The sequence below is a fragment of the Fistularia commersonii genome, chromosome 9 (assembly GCF_037954325.1).
Source record: "Fistularia commersonii isolate RoL2024-O1a breed Wild chromosome 9, RoL_Fcom_v1.0, whole genome shotgun sequence".
Lineage (NCBI taxonomy): Eukaryota > Metazoa > Chordata > Actinopteri > Syngnathiformes > Fistulariidae > Fistularia > Fistularia commersonii.
Window position 1 is genome coordinate 8,348,162 of NC_141292.1, and position 16,141 is coordinate 8,364,302.

At 39.4% G+C, this 16,141-nt stretch overlaps 1 protein-coding gene across 1 annotated transcript; it reads left to right on the forward strand.

Moving 5' to 3' along the window:
* Positions 1-4,053: 4,053 nt before the first annotated feature.
* enc1 (ectodermal-neural cortex 1) lies at positions 4,054-15,656 on the forward strand. Its single transcript, XM_086152271.1, has 3 exons — positions 4,054-4,366; positions 11,106-12,919; positions 15,557-15,656. The coding sequence occupies exon 2, from the start codon at positions 11,112-11,114 to the stop codon at positions 12,885-12,887; it is 1,776 nt and encodes a 591-aa protein (XP_086008397.1). The 5' UTR covers positions 4,054-4,366; positions 11,106-11,111; the 3' UTR covers positions 12,888-12,919; positions 15,557-15,656.
* The last annotated feature ends 485 nt before the right edge of the window (positions 15,657-16,141 follow it).

Consider the following 16,141-nt stretch of genomic DNA (forward strand, 5'->3'; position numbering starts at 1 on the left):
AGTTCATTATTTTATAAATGCCCACTTATTAACCCCCCTCCCCGCCAAATTGATACGAAGCCAGATAACATAGGTTAGCTTATATGTAGACAGCAGTGCTGCTAAGCTAGTGCAGCTCACATTGTTGATCTTTCAAAAACTTTCAGATGAAACAACACGCACGGGTAATTTGAAAGATTTGCAAGTCAAGTACTTTTCCTTCTTAAATTGGTTCAGTAGTGTCAGAGTTCAGTGGCATTAGCACCACCCAGCGGAGTGGATGACCATTAGAAAATAAACGTTGCCCTGGGAGACGTTTAACGTTCAAGATATTTAGTGTTTCAAGTAAACATAGTTTTCTTTAAATAAAACTACCCAAACTATGTTTTCATTGAACAGAATATGTAATTTTTTTTCAAATCAGTGTGGGAAAAGTATGTGAACCCTTGGATTTAACAACTGGTTGACCATCCATTGGCAGCAACAACCTAAACCAAACATCCCCTGGCATCGCAGATCATACCAGCATTACAGTGAAGGTGAATTTTAGACCATTCTCTTTACAAAACCCCTTTAGTCAAACAATATTCATGGGATGCCTGGTGTGAAACGCCTGAGGTCAAGCTGCTATAGCCTCTCTATTGGGTTGAGGTCAGAACTCTGACTGGGCCCCTCCAGAGGGTTTTGGGTCATTGTCTTGTTGCGTCATCCATTCTCTGTTGAGCCTCAATTGGTGGACCTGAAGCTCTCCTGCAAAATGCTTAGATAAACTTGGGACTTCATTTCACTGCCTGACAGCAATCTGTCCAGACCCTGAGGCAGGCTCCCAAACCATGAGCCCCCCCCACCATGCTTCACACTTGGGATGAGTATTTGAAGAATGTTTTTCCAGTATTGCTTTGAACATCCAGTTGTTTTTTTTTTCAATCTTCAAATGTACAGCAATGTGTTTTTTTGGTCAGCAGTAACTTTATGGTGTCCTCCCATGAATTCAATTCTTGTTTAATGTTTTACATATCATAGATTTGTCAGAGATTTCTGTAATCATGAGCAGAGTACGTTTGTTGTTTACCTTATTGAGTATTCTGAGTGGTGCTCTTGCAGTCATTGTTACATGACAGCCACTCTTAAGGGGAGAGGCAACAGTGCTGATTTTTTTAACATTTAGGGACAGTTTGTCTTACCATGGACTGATGAACATCAAGGCCTTGAGAGATACTTTTGTGACCCAACCCAGCTTTATGCAAGTCAACAATTCTTAATCATAGATCTTCTGATACCTTTTTTGCACAAGGTATGGTTCACATCAGGCAATGCAGCTGGACAATAGCAAACTCAAAACTGGTGTGTGCTTTTCATAGGGCAGGGCAGCTTTTTCAATCTTTTCTCATTGATTGGACTCCAGGTTGGCTGACTCCTAACTCTGATTAGCTCCGGGAGATTAGCCTAAGGGTCCACATACTCTCCCAACCTTCCACTGTGAATGTTTACAGGGTGGGTCCAATAAGAAAACATGTACTTGTTTGTCTGGTATTAGTTTATGCAGACTGTGTCTATTGTTACTCAGATTAAGATAAGATATTTTTTATCGCTGATTTATGTAGGAATCCATGTAATTCCAAAGGGTTTGCTTTTTTTTTTTTTTTACAACTGTATATATGTGGAGCGAACTCTTTCTAATCTAGGTACTAAGTTGTATTTGGGTTAAAATAATCTTGAAAACAAAAGAACCATGACAGAAAAAAGAATACTGGCAGGATGAATTTTTAAAACATGATTCATTTGATGGTAAGAAGGACTCTGTTTAAAATGACTTTTAAAGTTTTTTTATAATGGAAGGAATAATCTGTCTGGAATTCATGTTTTCTGTTCGCTCGTAGAGTAAGAACCAATAGTGTGGAAATTATCTTTTAAAGATATATGATCTATTTTGAAATTTAAACCCAAGGATTTTAAAACCTTTAGCTTTGTCTTTAGCGAGAAGCCAGAGTAAGAGATTAGCTGCCATCAAACGAAAATTGTCGTATACTGTTATACATTTTCACTATTTTGAACGGTTCATGCGTAACTGTTAAAATTGAAGATTTTTTGTGTCCACTAGGGGGCAGTAGCGCCACATGTAAGCGCTTGCTCTTACATCGTTTGGTGGTTATTAAAGGTGAATAGTTTGGGTTGAGCTTTTATCAGTGTATTTCCAGTGCAGCGTAAATGATTGTGAAATATGTTTTTCTTTCTTTTTACTGTTTGCTTTTGAATTTTCAGACCTAGTTTTTGGCAAAGTATAAAACTAACCATTTAAATCACTCCAGAGCCCTTATAAACTGAGGCTCAAACGGATGTTGCTAAAATGATAACGTTAAAAAGGCAGCACGGCAATGACATTTTACCTTTACAATGCTAGTGTCTAAATGTTCAGTTCAAGCTTTTGATTTGTCAGTCATTAATACCTTTTCCACCTGGGGTTTCACTTGTCACATTTACAAAGTTTTTGTAATTTTTTTTTTTTTTTTTCTTCTTCATTACCCACCTCACAGTAATGACCTGCCTACCACCTACCCCTTTCTGTTCCTCTCTACTAATTATTTGGGCTTTTTTTCTTGTCATTGTTTTTTTATAAGGTCTGAAATGAATCTTTCACACCCAAGTACAGAATTATAAATGCCGTGGAAAACAAATCAGGATAGCTGGCAAAAAGGTGAATTTGTGTTCTTCAGAGACCAGAATAAAGAAGTCGGCCTGTCATTACAGTGCTTGAAAATAAAATAGTCCTGTATTCACCAAGACACATATAAACCAGGAAAAAAAAACCCAATAACATTACAGCCTCCAGCTTCAAATGAATTTGTCCTCAGCCACTGCCAACAGGTACCGCAAATGTGAGTCACATAAGAAGTACACCGATGGAATTGGACTTCCTGTCACAATAAAAGTGGCAACCAAAACCACAATGCTGTGAAAATCCTACCGGAGTCAAGTATCAGGGGGCAGGTTGCTGCGACTCAGTCAGATTAATCCCTCTTTATTTATAGGTTTCTTTAAAAGTGATTAGATCACCACAGGGACGTTGTTGGTGTGATGGGAGGTGTTAAACATTTGAGATGCCTAATAATGCGAGAATAATAGATCCCTCATAGTTACCACAAAACACTTCACTGATTTTAATAACCACTGAGGCTTGAATAGGTATGTTTGTCTAATATTACCAAACACACGAAGTAAGATTGAATAAAGCTTAAAAATGAATAAAGATGTTCTAAAAAAATGTTGGTTTTAATGTATCATCATGAAGGAACCTCAATAAATATATTTAATTCCCGTCTATACTAAATCAGTTTGACATTTTTACAATTAGGAGCAAATGCCATGAATAAAATCACAAATTGTGACCTTTTCATGTCAGAAAAGACCCCCGCAAAAAAAAACAAAAAAAAAACATGAAAATAAAATAAATTAAAAAATTCAAGAATTCTAAGAAATGATCCCAAAATTTGCAGCAAGAACAGGAGATTAACTCAGAAATCAGTGGCCAATTCAAAGAGAATCGTTACATTGGATTTGTTCAGGTACTTTTCAATGTTGTTAGCATTTCATTTGTAACTTTGATTTCTCGAAAAAGCCTCCAGAGGTTCTTTACAAACATCAACACCCTGCAAGGGAGGCGCTAAACCAGTCATGCAGACGCCACAACTTACTGATTTGTGTCGTGTAAATGTCACACATGAACAAATGTTGTGATCTATGCACACTCGTGTTAATGAAACATCGTGATACAATGATTTCTCGTGTAGACAGTCGCTGTAGTCGCTCTGCCTATTGGGAGAGACGCATGCTGCTTCTTCCCCATCAGTCCAGAAGTGACGGGTTTGCCGTCAAACGCACTCAGAAAACTTCGCACAGACTGACCGACCCCGTGTTTCTGCTCCGGTGGAGGAAACGCCTGCTTCTCCAGCACACGATGTCGCATATCAGCCCTTCTCCCCCTCCCGTGACTCCCTTCTCACTTCATGTCTTACACTGGGGGTGACGCCCCCACCCTCCTCTCTTCCCCCCGCCCTTCCCACTCTAAACACACCCATTGATTTGGAGCGAAAAGAGGAACGGGAGCGCCGGCAGAGGAGCGTCACACCGGAGTCGAGCCGCGGCGCAGGAAAACCGCCTCCCGACATCTCCGCTCATCCCCGAGACTCTGACTTCCGGAGCCCGTTCTCTCAGACACGCAGCCCCGGTGTGCGAGTTCCGCGACGACCCGATCGGTTGGCAGCTTTTTGGAAACAGCCGAGGAGTTACCGCGCTCCCCGGGCGCACGGCTTGCACCGTGGCTCTTTCACAAGTGGCATGTTCGAGGGAGACCACGGGCGCGATTGAACTCCTGCTTTCACCCAAAGAGGTAGGCTTCCTTTTTACTCTCATTTTTCTCAAAATACACATCGCTTGGCAGTCGCTACACTTTCAAAAAAATAAAATGACATCTTTCTTGATCACCTGCTGACAGACAACCGAGGAAGCGCAACAGAAAGCGGGCATGGACACGAAAGGAAGCAGTTGATATTCATTGCTTGTGTCAATATTTGATCATTGCAATGATTTTGACCACGGATTAGACTATCTCTGTCACGTGGTTCCTTGAAATATGTCTCATTTCCCCGCTCTACCACTCATCTCCTATTTTATTCTTGCAGCTCCGTTTACAAGTAGTGGTGGACGATATCGGAAAAAACGGTTTATATTGATACACTTTCGATACCCTTATTTGTTCATGTTTGCATATGTTTGCAAAGTCACTGCATAAATGACTAAAACCAGTCTAGCCCCTGAATAGTGCTGAGTAGTTTAAAGGAAATTAATCTGACAGCATTATTGACTGCCCCTCGAAATATATTCCTTAAACTGCTTACTGTTCATTGATTTTCAGGCACTTTCTAGAAGTTGTTTGTAACTTGATGATATTTTGGATACTCTTTTTCCAAGTTTTATTTTTGGGAGTTACTTTTGCAGATTTTCTAGCAAAATCATACCAGCTATTTTTGTTTAATGTAATGTATTCCAAGACAGTCACATTAATTACTAATCAAACTAAAGGAAAAGGGACTCAATCAAAAACAAAAATGTGATGTTTGCCATTCAGATAGTTAAAATGTGCACTACAAATCTTCATATCAAAAGAAAAAAAATCCACTATAGTATGACAGTTAGATGATACTTGATACCAAAAGTGGCATCAGGTGTTCAGGGCTGCTCTTGTTATAAATAATGTGTATATATAGGTTTTTAAAGGTCGGGTGTGATCTTGATGGGGTGTGTGAGGACACCACCAATTTGATTCACTAGGATTAAGATAAAGATTAATGTAGACACGTGGATCAATAGTTGCTTGTACTATCCTTTCTGTCTTTGCATTTTGTTTCCTTTTTTTCCCCCAACTGCCAGATGCAATAGCTGAGGCTCATAAGCCTATGTTTACTTTTGAAGTCTCTCCCTCCCATCCCTCTCCTCCCTTAGTCCATGGTTGATTGTGAACACCTGGCAATGATTTGAAACCGACTGCATGCAGCCCGGCCTCAGAGGGTCCAGAGGCGGCTGCTCCACTTTACTATGTGCTCTCTGATGGCAGTGGCGTGTATATGCTTTACGGCGTGATCTGTTTCCTGTGAATGGATGAAGACAGTTTTTGAATTCCTCCAGCCAGCCACACACACATATCAGCACTCTTTCTTTTCCTATGCCGGTTTCGATAGTGCTTTATAGTAACAACAAAAGTATGAAACATCATTCAGAAACCAAGAATGTTACTCAGAGTGATGACTCTTTATCTCTCTCTCTCTACACACACACACACATATACATATATATGTATATAAAACTTTGTCAAGCTTCCTGATACACTTTACCACCATTTTGATTTTCTCATTAGCTTAATAATATAATATAATCAGGGATTAGTGCAGGAAAGAAGAAATTGCACACCTCCTGAGGGCTAAAAGGATGCAGAGATTTTCGTTGACGATATATTGTAATCGGGATGTGCTAAATGGAGTATGCTATGCTAATGATTATCATTTTCAGACAATGTTTTAAAGCTGATGGGATAGAATGACACTGTGCTTAAACTTGGCTCTGACATCAGACCTCTGAACTGCATGTCATGCCCAGTCATTGTCAAGATGAGATAATAGCCACCTTTGGCACATATGTTTGGGACGTAAAAGGAGTCAAACAACAGACCCTTAAGATATACTTTGCATCAGGGGTTTAGACAGAATTGTCCATCATGACAGATTCTTTCATTTTATATTCAGTTTTTAGAAACAAGGGGAAATTCCATGAGGAAATGGGAAATTGATGACTTTACAAAATTAGCATCACAAAATAAATAATTATGAACATTTGAGAAATTTCTTCAAAAGAAAAACTAATCAACCAGTGAGAAATGTATTAAGCAATTACAAGACAAGCACCAAAAATAATGAATTTTGGAATCTGTATCAATAAGTAAGGGTTTAAATTGAAGTTTAGAGGTTGAAACCAGATGCAAGATCTTTTTTATCTTTTATATTTTAAGGATATCTGGATGTGGCTGAATTGGAAGAGTGAACTCAAAATACTTTTCAGTATACCTTGTACACACAAAATATTAGACTTTTGCATATTGTCGTGCTATTAATATGCAGGTTGGCCAAAACTGTTCCTGACTTACAAGTAGAAAGATTCAGGTTAAATAAATAGATTTTCATTTTAAGTTAGGCTATGTTTCCAACCATTACCTCCAAAGTGGCTGTCAAAGGACTTCTTGGAAGCAGTTACTTGCACTTCTGCTACTGTTCCTCATACCTAGAGCAATTATTATAACAATTAGAACACAAGTGAGACTTCTAGTTTATTGTAGTTGTTTTTTTTTTTTTGTGTGTGTGTGCCGTGTGACGTTGATGATGTGGAGGTGAAAGAGATGGATCAAATATTCTCATTAGCTTAGCCGGGGGCTAGAAGACAATAGACTGTAAGTTACTGCTGGAATGTGATAAATCCTGTTGAACCAAGGTTGTAGTTTGTTTTATACTTCACGAGGTTGTGAGAAATAAGGCTCCTCTTCCTGTTTGTGCACCTTTTTTAAAATGTACTACATGTCTCATTAAGGTTACTGAAAACTTATGTGAACACCAGTCACACTGCATTTCTTCAGAATAGCTCAGAGCTATAAATGCTTTACGTTACAGTCAGATATGTCATGTATATGGTTTAAATAACATTAAACTTGATATTTTTTAGTTACTGAAAATGCTTTCATCTTGGATGTGAAAGTGAAGCAAAAGACATGGGTTGTTAAATTAAAATATAACATAAAGCCTAACTTGATTCTTCCCAAAGGTAACTAGAGCCAATTTATAGCAAAAATAAAAGCATATTAATAAGCCTCTTGTTACTAAGCATTAAATGCAAAAGTGTTAAGGTATGGTTTTGAGTTAGACAGATGTGCCAGATTTTTTCTTCGTTAGATGCTAAGCTAAACCACATTCACCTGCTGCCAGTTTAGTCACCATACCATTTCTTCCTGTTTTCAGAAAATGTCTAAACATATTTGTAAAAATCACAATATATCATGGTTTTGCCATCAGGCTAGTTACACACCATATCCTGTCATAAGAAGTCTTAAGATGCAGTCGGACATAGTTTCCACTGTCATGCCTTTATGGTGAATTTATAGCCAATGAGAGGAAATTGTTGGTTTAATCAAGCATGAAGCCCTATATAGACTATCGAGAGGCATAACTAAATTTCCTAAAGTTTGCTAACTGGCAACGTATAACTTTTTAGTTTGCGCCGGTACAAAACTGAAAATGGTTTTTAAATGTCAAACTATCCTGGCAAAGAAAAATATTTGCTTATAGGGCCATCGTAGTCTATTTTCTAGAATGCTGTTAAGATAGTCCAACATATTTGCACATCTAAAGAGTATTCATTACCAAGTTATTACTTTCAGTGGGTCCAAAAATGCTAATATAGAGGTGCGATGTTGTGCTTTGGGCCAGACATTTTGTAGGTTGCATGCAATTATGTTTTCTAGTATGTGTTAGTATTGGTTTGTTGCTTGGTACAGAATAACAATACAGTATAGATTTGTTAGTATTTGTTAATAAGATAAAAAGCAAGTGTAATAGTCCATAAGGAAATAAATAGACATGCTTATAAATGTCTGGTCAAATGAATGACTTCCTGGAGTTAACTACGTTTTTTTTTTTTTTTTAAGCATTAAATCATTCACATTTTCATGATGCAAATGAGGCCTCCCTCTTTTTCAAGTAATTTTATTCTTAAATGATTGGAACTTCTCACATGCAGGTTAATAATGTACTGTATTTACTCCTCAGCCATAGAGACTCTGTTAAGAGAGTTTTTCAATGGCCAAGGTAATCATTTTCCTTTTATTCTAGTCTTTGAATAATTTAAACCAGCTAACCAGCTGCTGACTGAAACATCATATTTACTTTACATATCTGACAATACATAATCTTATCCGCCCAATTCCAAAATTGAGCAGATAAACACATTTCTACAAGTGCAACTGTATCTCCAAACTAACATTTGGTAGTTACTGGTAGTTACTTTTCTGAATGTCTTAAAAGTCTTATTTTCATACAGCTCATTCGCAAACCGTCGCATCATCAAGATGATCTCCTCTAGGGTCACTCACATTTTACAGGTTTGACAGCAGCTTTCAAGGGTTACTCTGGAATGTGTGAAGTAGTTTAAATGCAGTACATTGAAAAATAAAGCTGGAAAAAAAGGGTCTGGTTGAATGCAAATTCTTGAGTGACATAGGACAACATAAAGGGCTGTTGGACTTTCATTTACTGCCACAGGGATCGAGCTTAACTGCCTCTACATGAGACAGCATACTAAGAGTTGTGGAGCAGATGATGCAACCTGAAGAAAACGTAAAATTGTCCTTTAAACTCAGACGTACGGGAATCACAAGGGAATTTTTCAATGCTGCTTGTTGCAAGTTAATGTCAGGACAATCTTTCATTCAGAGGAAAAGAAAACACTCATAGTCTCTTAAAAATGTAGACAATGTTTGCAATGTACCGCTACCCAAGCTCTGAAGCTCTGCCGGAAGTAGATAATAAAGTCAAGCTGTGTTTGTCATACTGAGCAGAGGAAGAAAAGTGTTTTGAGAAAGTTTTTTTTTTTTTCCCAGTTCTACAGCCTTGAAAACTGAGTTTCATTGCTGAAATCTATTGTGCTAAAACAATTCAACTGGACCGCAGCTGCAATTCTCAGCTGTCGATTAGGAAAACACAAACAAGCTACAGCAGCTAACTCAATTTTTCAATTCAGGAAAAGTAGTCCAAGGTTTCCTGTCAATATGATAATGCACTATTTGTCCAAATCATGTAAAGACTGTATTGAGAACTCACATTTTCTCACATTTAATCATGTTCAAGGTATAACCAAACTCAATTGTTGTGAGTAAAAAACTGCTTTTATCATCAAAATGTCAATTTTATCTGTGATTTGATACTAATTGTGATAATGATAATTTACTTTTTGGTTTAGTAAAGCAAGTGTAGCCTCCACGCAACACCTTTTCAAAGCCGGATACAGCTGTTAAAACCTATTTAGGTTGCAGCAGTAGAATGATATACATGCCTCGAAGCTCTTGCAGCTGGTTTAAAAGTCTACATCTGGCCAAAGAGATCAGTCAGGTTTGGCTTTAGAGAGTGGCATTTGTCACCTTGGGAAATAGAGTGCAGCAGCCTCTTGACATCCCCAGAAATTGGGTGGAATGAAAGCAAGCTCTGAGCAAGGACAGGACAAGGACAGCTTGGAAGTTGGAACTGTCTGAGGGGAGTGGATTAAATCCAGGGCTGAAAAGAGTACTCTTTTTGTTCTTATTTTTTTTTAAAGAGCTCAGCAAAGAGATTCTTATCTCCAAATTGCGGTATCCTCGAAAGTATGTTTTTGCTTAGTTATTTGTGAAAATGCCCCCTGCTTTCTACAGAAGTCTATTGTTATCTATTTGACCTTTTTAGCTGTCAGACTTTGTTTTGCAAACTTGTAATCACCCAATCTCTTCCGGAATGTCTCTTTATTTCTCAGGAGTCCTTGCAGTACTCCGGTTCCAAAAATGGACACCACTCAGCATATCTCAAATGTTAGGGCTAAACAGATTAGTATTTCAGCAATGACATATTTGTGCATTAGTGCTAATGATGCAAATTAGTCAAGCAAATTAGACCCAATTTACCACAGAGAATTCCAGAGGCTTTGATAAATAACTTGATTGAATAGTGGTGACATACCAGTTTGGCTATCTAGATAAATACATATTTTCATTTGAACAAGCATTGTCTGTTGCTTTGTTTTGAATTTAAAAACAAAGGTATTATTAACGTGTTTATGGAATGTGTATTCACCTGGTATTTGTGAAAGTAAATCCTACATTAAAAAAAAAAAACACATGTAAAGTAAGACATCAGTAAACAAGTCCAGGCTTATGATTTCAGAAAATAAATTACTGGAGCTATGTGAGACCTTGGTGGTAGAAAATTGCTGAGAAATGTATTTAGAGAGAGAAGACGACTGAATGATAGAAAATGTTGAAATGGTCCTAGGTCTCTGCACAACACCCTGTATTTTTTTTTTTTTTTATACAACAGAAATCTCTTGAAGGGAAACAATTTAAATTAATTCTTTGTTCTTACTTAAATGGTTTGAATGTAACTGATTCCTCTTGCTCAAATTTATACTACAATTATTCTAAGTGTTAATTTACTCGGACGGTTGCCTTCTTGTCTTATTCTGTGCGTTTCTTGGATAGAATTTTTGTCATCGTTCAATGAGAGTTTAGGGTTAGAGACGGACGATGAGATAACCTGAGTGTTTTCAGATGGCTGTCTCAGCTTTCTGATGATACATTTTAATGAGTAAGAGTCTTTTACCATCAGCCAAATTTTTAGACACATAAATGGTGAAAAAAGAACAGCCTTTCATCTATTTGAGTACATAATAAATTCTAAGCCTATATACTGTACATAATAAAAATCTCCACAGTTTGCTGTGACTCAACCTAACCACTCAATCAATGCAATGTAGCAATCATCTAAAGGTTTTTTTGTCTTCTTTTTCAGGATTCAATGAAAATGTCCGTGTGCGTCCATGAGAACCGGAAATCCCGAGCCAGCACTGGCTCTATGAACATCTACCTTTTCCATAAGTCCTCATATGCTGACAGTGTCCTGATGCACCTGAACTCGCTGCGGCAGCAGAGGCTTTTCACAGATGTCCTGCTTCATGCAGGGAGCCGTTCCTTCCCCTGCCATCGTGCTGTACTGGCAGCCTGTAGCCGTTACTTCGAGGCAATGTTCAGTGGGGGTTTGAGAGAGAGCCAGGCCAGTGAGGTCGACTTCCATGACTCCATTCATCCAGAAGTTCTAGAGCTCCTGCTGGATTATGCGTATTCTTCACGCGTGGTCATCAATGAGGAGAACGCAGAGTCATTACTGGAAGCTGGGGACATGCTGGAGTTTCAGGACATCCGAGATGCCTGCGCTGAATTCCTAGAGAGAAACCTTCACCCATCCAACTGTCTTGGCATGCTGTTGCTTTCTGATGCCCACCAGTGCACCAAGCTGTCAGAGCTTTCCTGGGGCATGTGCCTCAGCAACTTCCCTGCTATTTGCAAGACGGAGGACTTCCTTCAACTGCCAAAAGATATGGTGGTTCAGCTTTTGTCACATGAGGAGCTAGAAACAGAGGATGAGCGTCTAGTTTATGAAGCTGCCCTGAACTGGATCAACTATGACCTGGAAAGACGGCACTGCCACCTTCCTGAGCTCCTCAGAACCGTCCGTTTGGCTCTTCTGCCAGCGATCTTTCTCATGGAGAATGTCTCAACAGAAGAGCTGATCAATGCCCAAGCCAAGAGCAAGGAGCTGGTGGATGAGGCTATCCGCTGTAAGCTGAAGATCCTGCAGAACGATGGTGTTGTGAACAGCCAGTGTGCTAGGCCAAGAAAAACAAGCCATGCTCTGTTTCTGCTGGGGGGACAGACTTTCATGTGTGACAAGTTGTATCTAGTGGATCAGAAAGCCAAAGAGATCATCCCGAAGGCTGACATTCCTAGTCCCAGGAAAGAATTCAGTGCTTGTGCAATTGGTTGTAAGGTGTATATCACAGGTGGAAGAGGCTCAGAGAATGGCGTCTCCAAAGATGTATGGGTTTATGACACTGTCCACGAAGAATGGTCCAAAGCGGCACCCATGCTCATTGCCAGATTTGGTCATGGTTCTGCAGAGCTGAAACACTGCCTATATGTGGTAGGAGGTCACACTGCAGCAACTGGCTGCCTCCCAGCGTCTCCATCAGTATCCCTTAAACAGGTGGAGCAGTTTGACCCTGTTGCCAACAAGTGGACCATGGTGGCTCCTCTGAGAGAAGGTGTGAGCAATGCAGCAGTGGTCAGCGTCAAACTCAAGCTCTTTGCGTTTGGTGGCACCAGCGTCACTCATGACAAGCTGCCCAAGGTCCAGTGCTACGATCCACAGGAGAATAGATGGACCGTGCCCGCTTCCTGTCCCCAGCCATGGCGCTACACAGCCGCTGCTGTGCTTGGAAACCAGATCTTTGTTATGGGGGGTGACACCGAGTTCTCAGCATGCTCTGCTTATAAGTTCAGCAGTGAGAGCTACCAATGGACTAAAGTTGGGGATGTGACGGCCAAGCGGATGAGCTGCCAGGCTGTGGCCTCGGGGAACAAACTGTATGTGGTGGGAGGGTATTTTGGCACACAGCGCTGTAAAACCCTGGACTGCTATGACCCCACTCTGGATGCATGGAACAGCATCACTACTGTGCCATATTCCCTCATTCCCACTGCTTTTGTCAGCACCTGGAAGCATCTGCCTGCCTGAGTTTCAAACCCTGTCTTTGCCCTTTTCAAAAGGTAATTCAAACATTTGTATTTACTATGTTTATTTTTCATCTTGTTGGTATATAAGTTTGCATTCACTTATATGTAGATTTTAAGGCAGGCCTTACAGAAAAAAATGATTTGATACTACCGTCCAAAAATGATCTTTGGAAAAGGCAGCAAGATGTAAGTGTCCCTCCTTTCATATACCGTTTGTTTTTCCTGCTCTCAATGTGGGGCAGTCCCAAGAACATGATTTGTAACATCACTAATCATTTCTGTAGCTGATTGTGGCTTATTATATAGTTTACACAAGCATATCATTGAAACCTTTGTGTCTCACGTGTCTTGGAAATGGATGGTAAAGGGAATTAGGAGTTCAATTATTCAAAATATTAATTCTTTTTTTTTTTTTCAATAAAAGAAAACTAAAGAAAAAAAAGTAAAGATTCTGAAACTATCCAAAAGGGTCATTTGCTACTGTAAGATAACTATCAACAAAAATACAAGCCAAATATGCTAAACTTAAAAAAAAAAAGAAATGGTTGACATTTAGTATGCTTTTTTTTTTTTTTTTTTAATGAATAGCATTCAGAAATACTGTTAAATGATGCTTTATACTAAAGCAGGTTGATATGCTGATTTATTGACATGTAGTTTTTAGCTCTGTTGAGCTTTCAGATGTTGAAGACAAATGAAAGAAGAGGAATGTTTTTCCCGAAGAGAAGAAAACTTTAGAAGGAGGGGTTGAGGGGGTAGATGGGGGCTTGTGGCATTAGTTAAGTGAGTTATGTGGCTGTGGGGATGGGCCGAAGGACAGAGAGTATAATTGAAAGAGAATAGGATACTTTTATTGCTCCTGTGGGGGAAATCTCTCTAAGAGGGGAAAGGGGGTCTGCCAATTAGACAAGCCACACACCAGCAGTCGACAACACCCTGGCGAGGCTAATCCACTCTCAGTTGCCTTTCTTTGATGAGGTTATGGTCCTTATGCGGGGTGAGAGGGAGGCAGCCGGGGACTCACGCGGTGTCGGAAACTATTCATCATCAGTTACAAGTGGAGGCGACTGAGAAAAGTGGCAGGAGGGGAAGTGAAGGGGGAGAGTGTCAGCCTTTCCGCCACTCTGACCAGGCAGACACACTTCATCCTTGACAGTGGTGGTCTCACTTTGAAAATTTAACGTTGGAATCTTAAGGCACCCCAGTGTCTGTCTCTATCTTCTTGGCTTTCTTCTAACCCCTGCTCCCCCTCTCTGATGATAAACAGGCCAGACAAATGGGGAGCCTGGGTATCAGCACTCAAACCTCATCTTTTTGTAGGCCGCAGGGTCACTTCACATAATACAAACCCTACACCAGACATAGTTTTTTTCAATGTATATTTGAAATGCCTGCAGGAAAGCGTAGCGGAGAAATCGGTGGACTGCTTGGCTGTCCAGTGCAGCACAGTGCACCCATTTGACAATGTCAGGAAACGTCCCTCACTAGCCAAACTGCTGCTCTTCCCCATTAGCAGGATGAGTTATTTTGACTTATTATTCTCTTTATTATCAGTGACTCATTGCTGAAAAAGAGACACGGGAAGAAAGGTTTAAACTATGTCCAAGCCAGTACAACACTGTGCTCAGTGAAGGATATAATCCTCCCGCTAATTTAATCCAGTGTTTGTTTTATCATGGCAACCGTCAGTCCACTCACTGAACATACTGAAAAGACGAAACATGGAGGAATGGAAAGAAAGTGGGCTCTTGGAAGGAATGACAGCGGAAGCATGTTAGACCTCACAGAAGGAGATTGTTGAGAGAAAAAAAGTTCTTTATTTCATCCCAGGGGAACTGTACTGTCTGAGAATTTGCATGTTTAGAGTTTATCCTTCAGCATGGAAAACTAGCCATGAAATACTGCCCTTTGACTTTTGTGATGTTTTAAGACTGGAAGAAGGTCACTTTGGAGTTATTATCAATGGTATAGATAACCGCAATGTCTATGAGGTGGAACTTTGCCTGTACCACCATTCATATTGGCATAAAGTAAATTAATACTCTGCAAATGAGGTATTAAAAACTTTGGCGTATCAGTAAGTCAACAAGTGTGTCAGCTCAAGTTCCCATCCCATTAGCTTTTATCCTGTTTCCAGTCTATATCAGTAATATTGGGTCGAGTGTCTCCTCTCTTTGCAACCTAATAAGTAGTGTATCTTTGGAATGAGGAAAATACACAGAACAGAATATGAATGTGGGAATAAAGCTTTAAAAAAATGGAAGATAAAAGTGGAGCTCAGGAAATGTAGTAGGCGGATTTTCAGAATCCGTCAGTCTAACCGAAAATAAATAAATTAGCAATACAGTTAAATTTTAAGTCATGTCTTTCTTTATTATTGTCATTGTTTCATTTTACATTTTCATTTATTATGAATTTATAACATTTCATTTTATTATATTTCACGTAATTTTTTTCTGTTTTTAAATAGATGTTATCATAAATCATACAATAGATAGAATACACAAATTGGGACACTAGGGATTTCAGGGAGCCTCCTGAACGAATGCAAACTGTGCCCGAACTTCAGATCTTTATTTCCAACTCTCATGCCTTTTCTGCATAGCATTATTACTGTCATTACAAATAATCAGCCCGTCTAATGAGTCCTTCTTCTCTTCTCTTTCACAGATTTCACTGTTTCGCATCATCTACTGTGAAGAACACATACTCCAAAATGAAACTGCAAGCAGTGAAGCACAAATATCCCTGTTCATTTAGAACTTGCAAAGATACAGAAATAAATAATGAAAACAGAAAAAGACCAAAAAAATGTGCAGCTGGACACTGGAACAAAATCATCTCTCATCTGTAAGACGGAGGCTTTGAGATACAGTTGCTCACTCGGACAAACTAGACTGCTGCTTGCTGTATGAGGCCAAAATCTCGAAGCTTGACTACATCTGGCATATTTGGCTTGTGCTTTCATGTTGCTATATGAGGACTGAATACAGTATATCACACAGGCTGCAGTTTTACCATTTAGTCACAGCAGGCTTGTGAGGATCTGTATTGATATTTTTAGCCATGAATAATAAAAAAAAATACTCAATGGGGACTGCGATGTAAAGCATGATGACTGTTGTATTTAGACTGAGGAGGGAGGATAAAAGTTTGGTAAAGGAGTTTGAACATGGCAAATTTCACAATGAAGGAGCAAATCCCCCCCCCCTTTCCTCTAATAAGCGCTTTTGTTTGACCCCTTGTTTCTTTTTT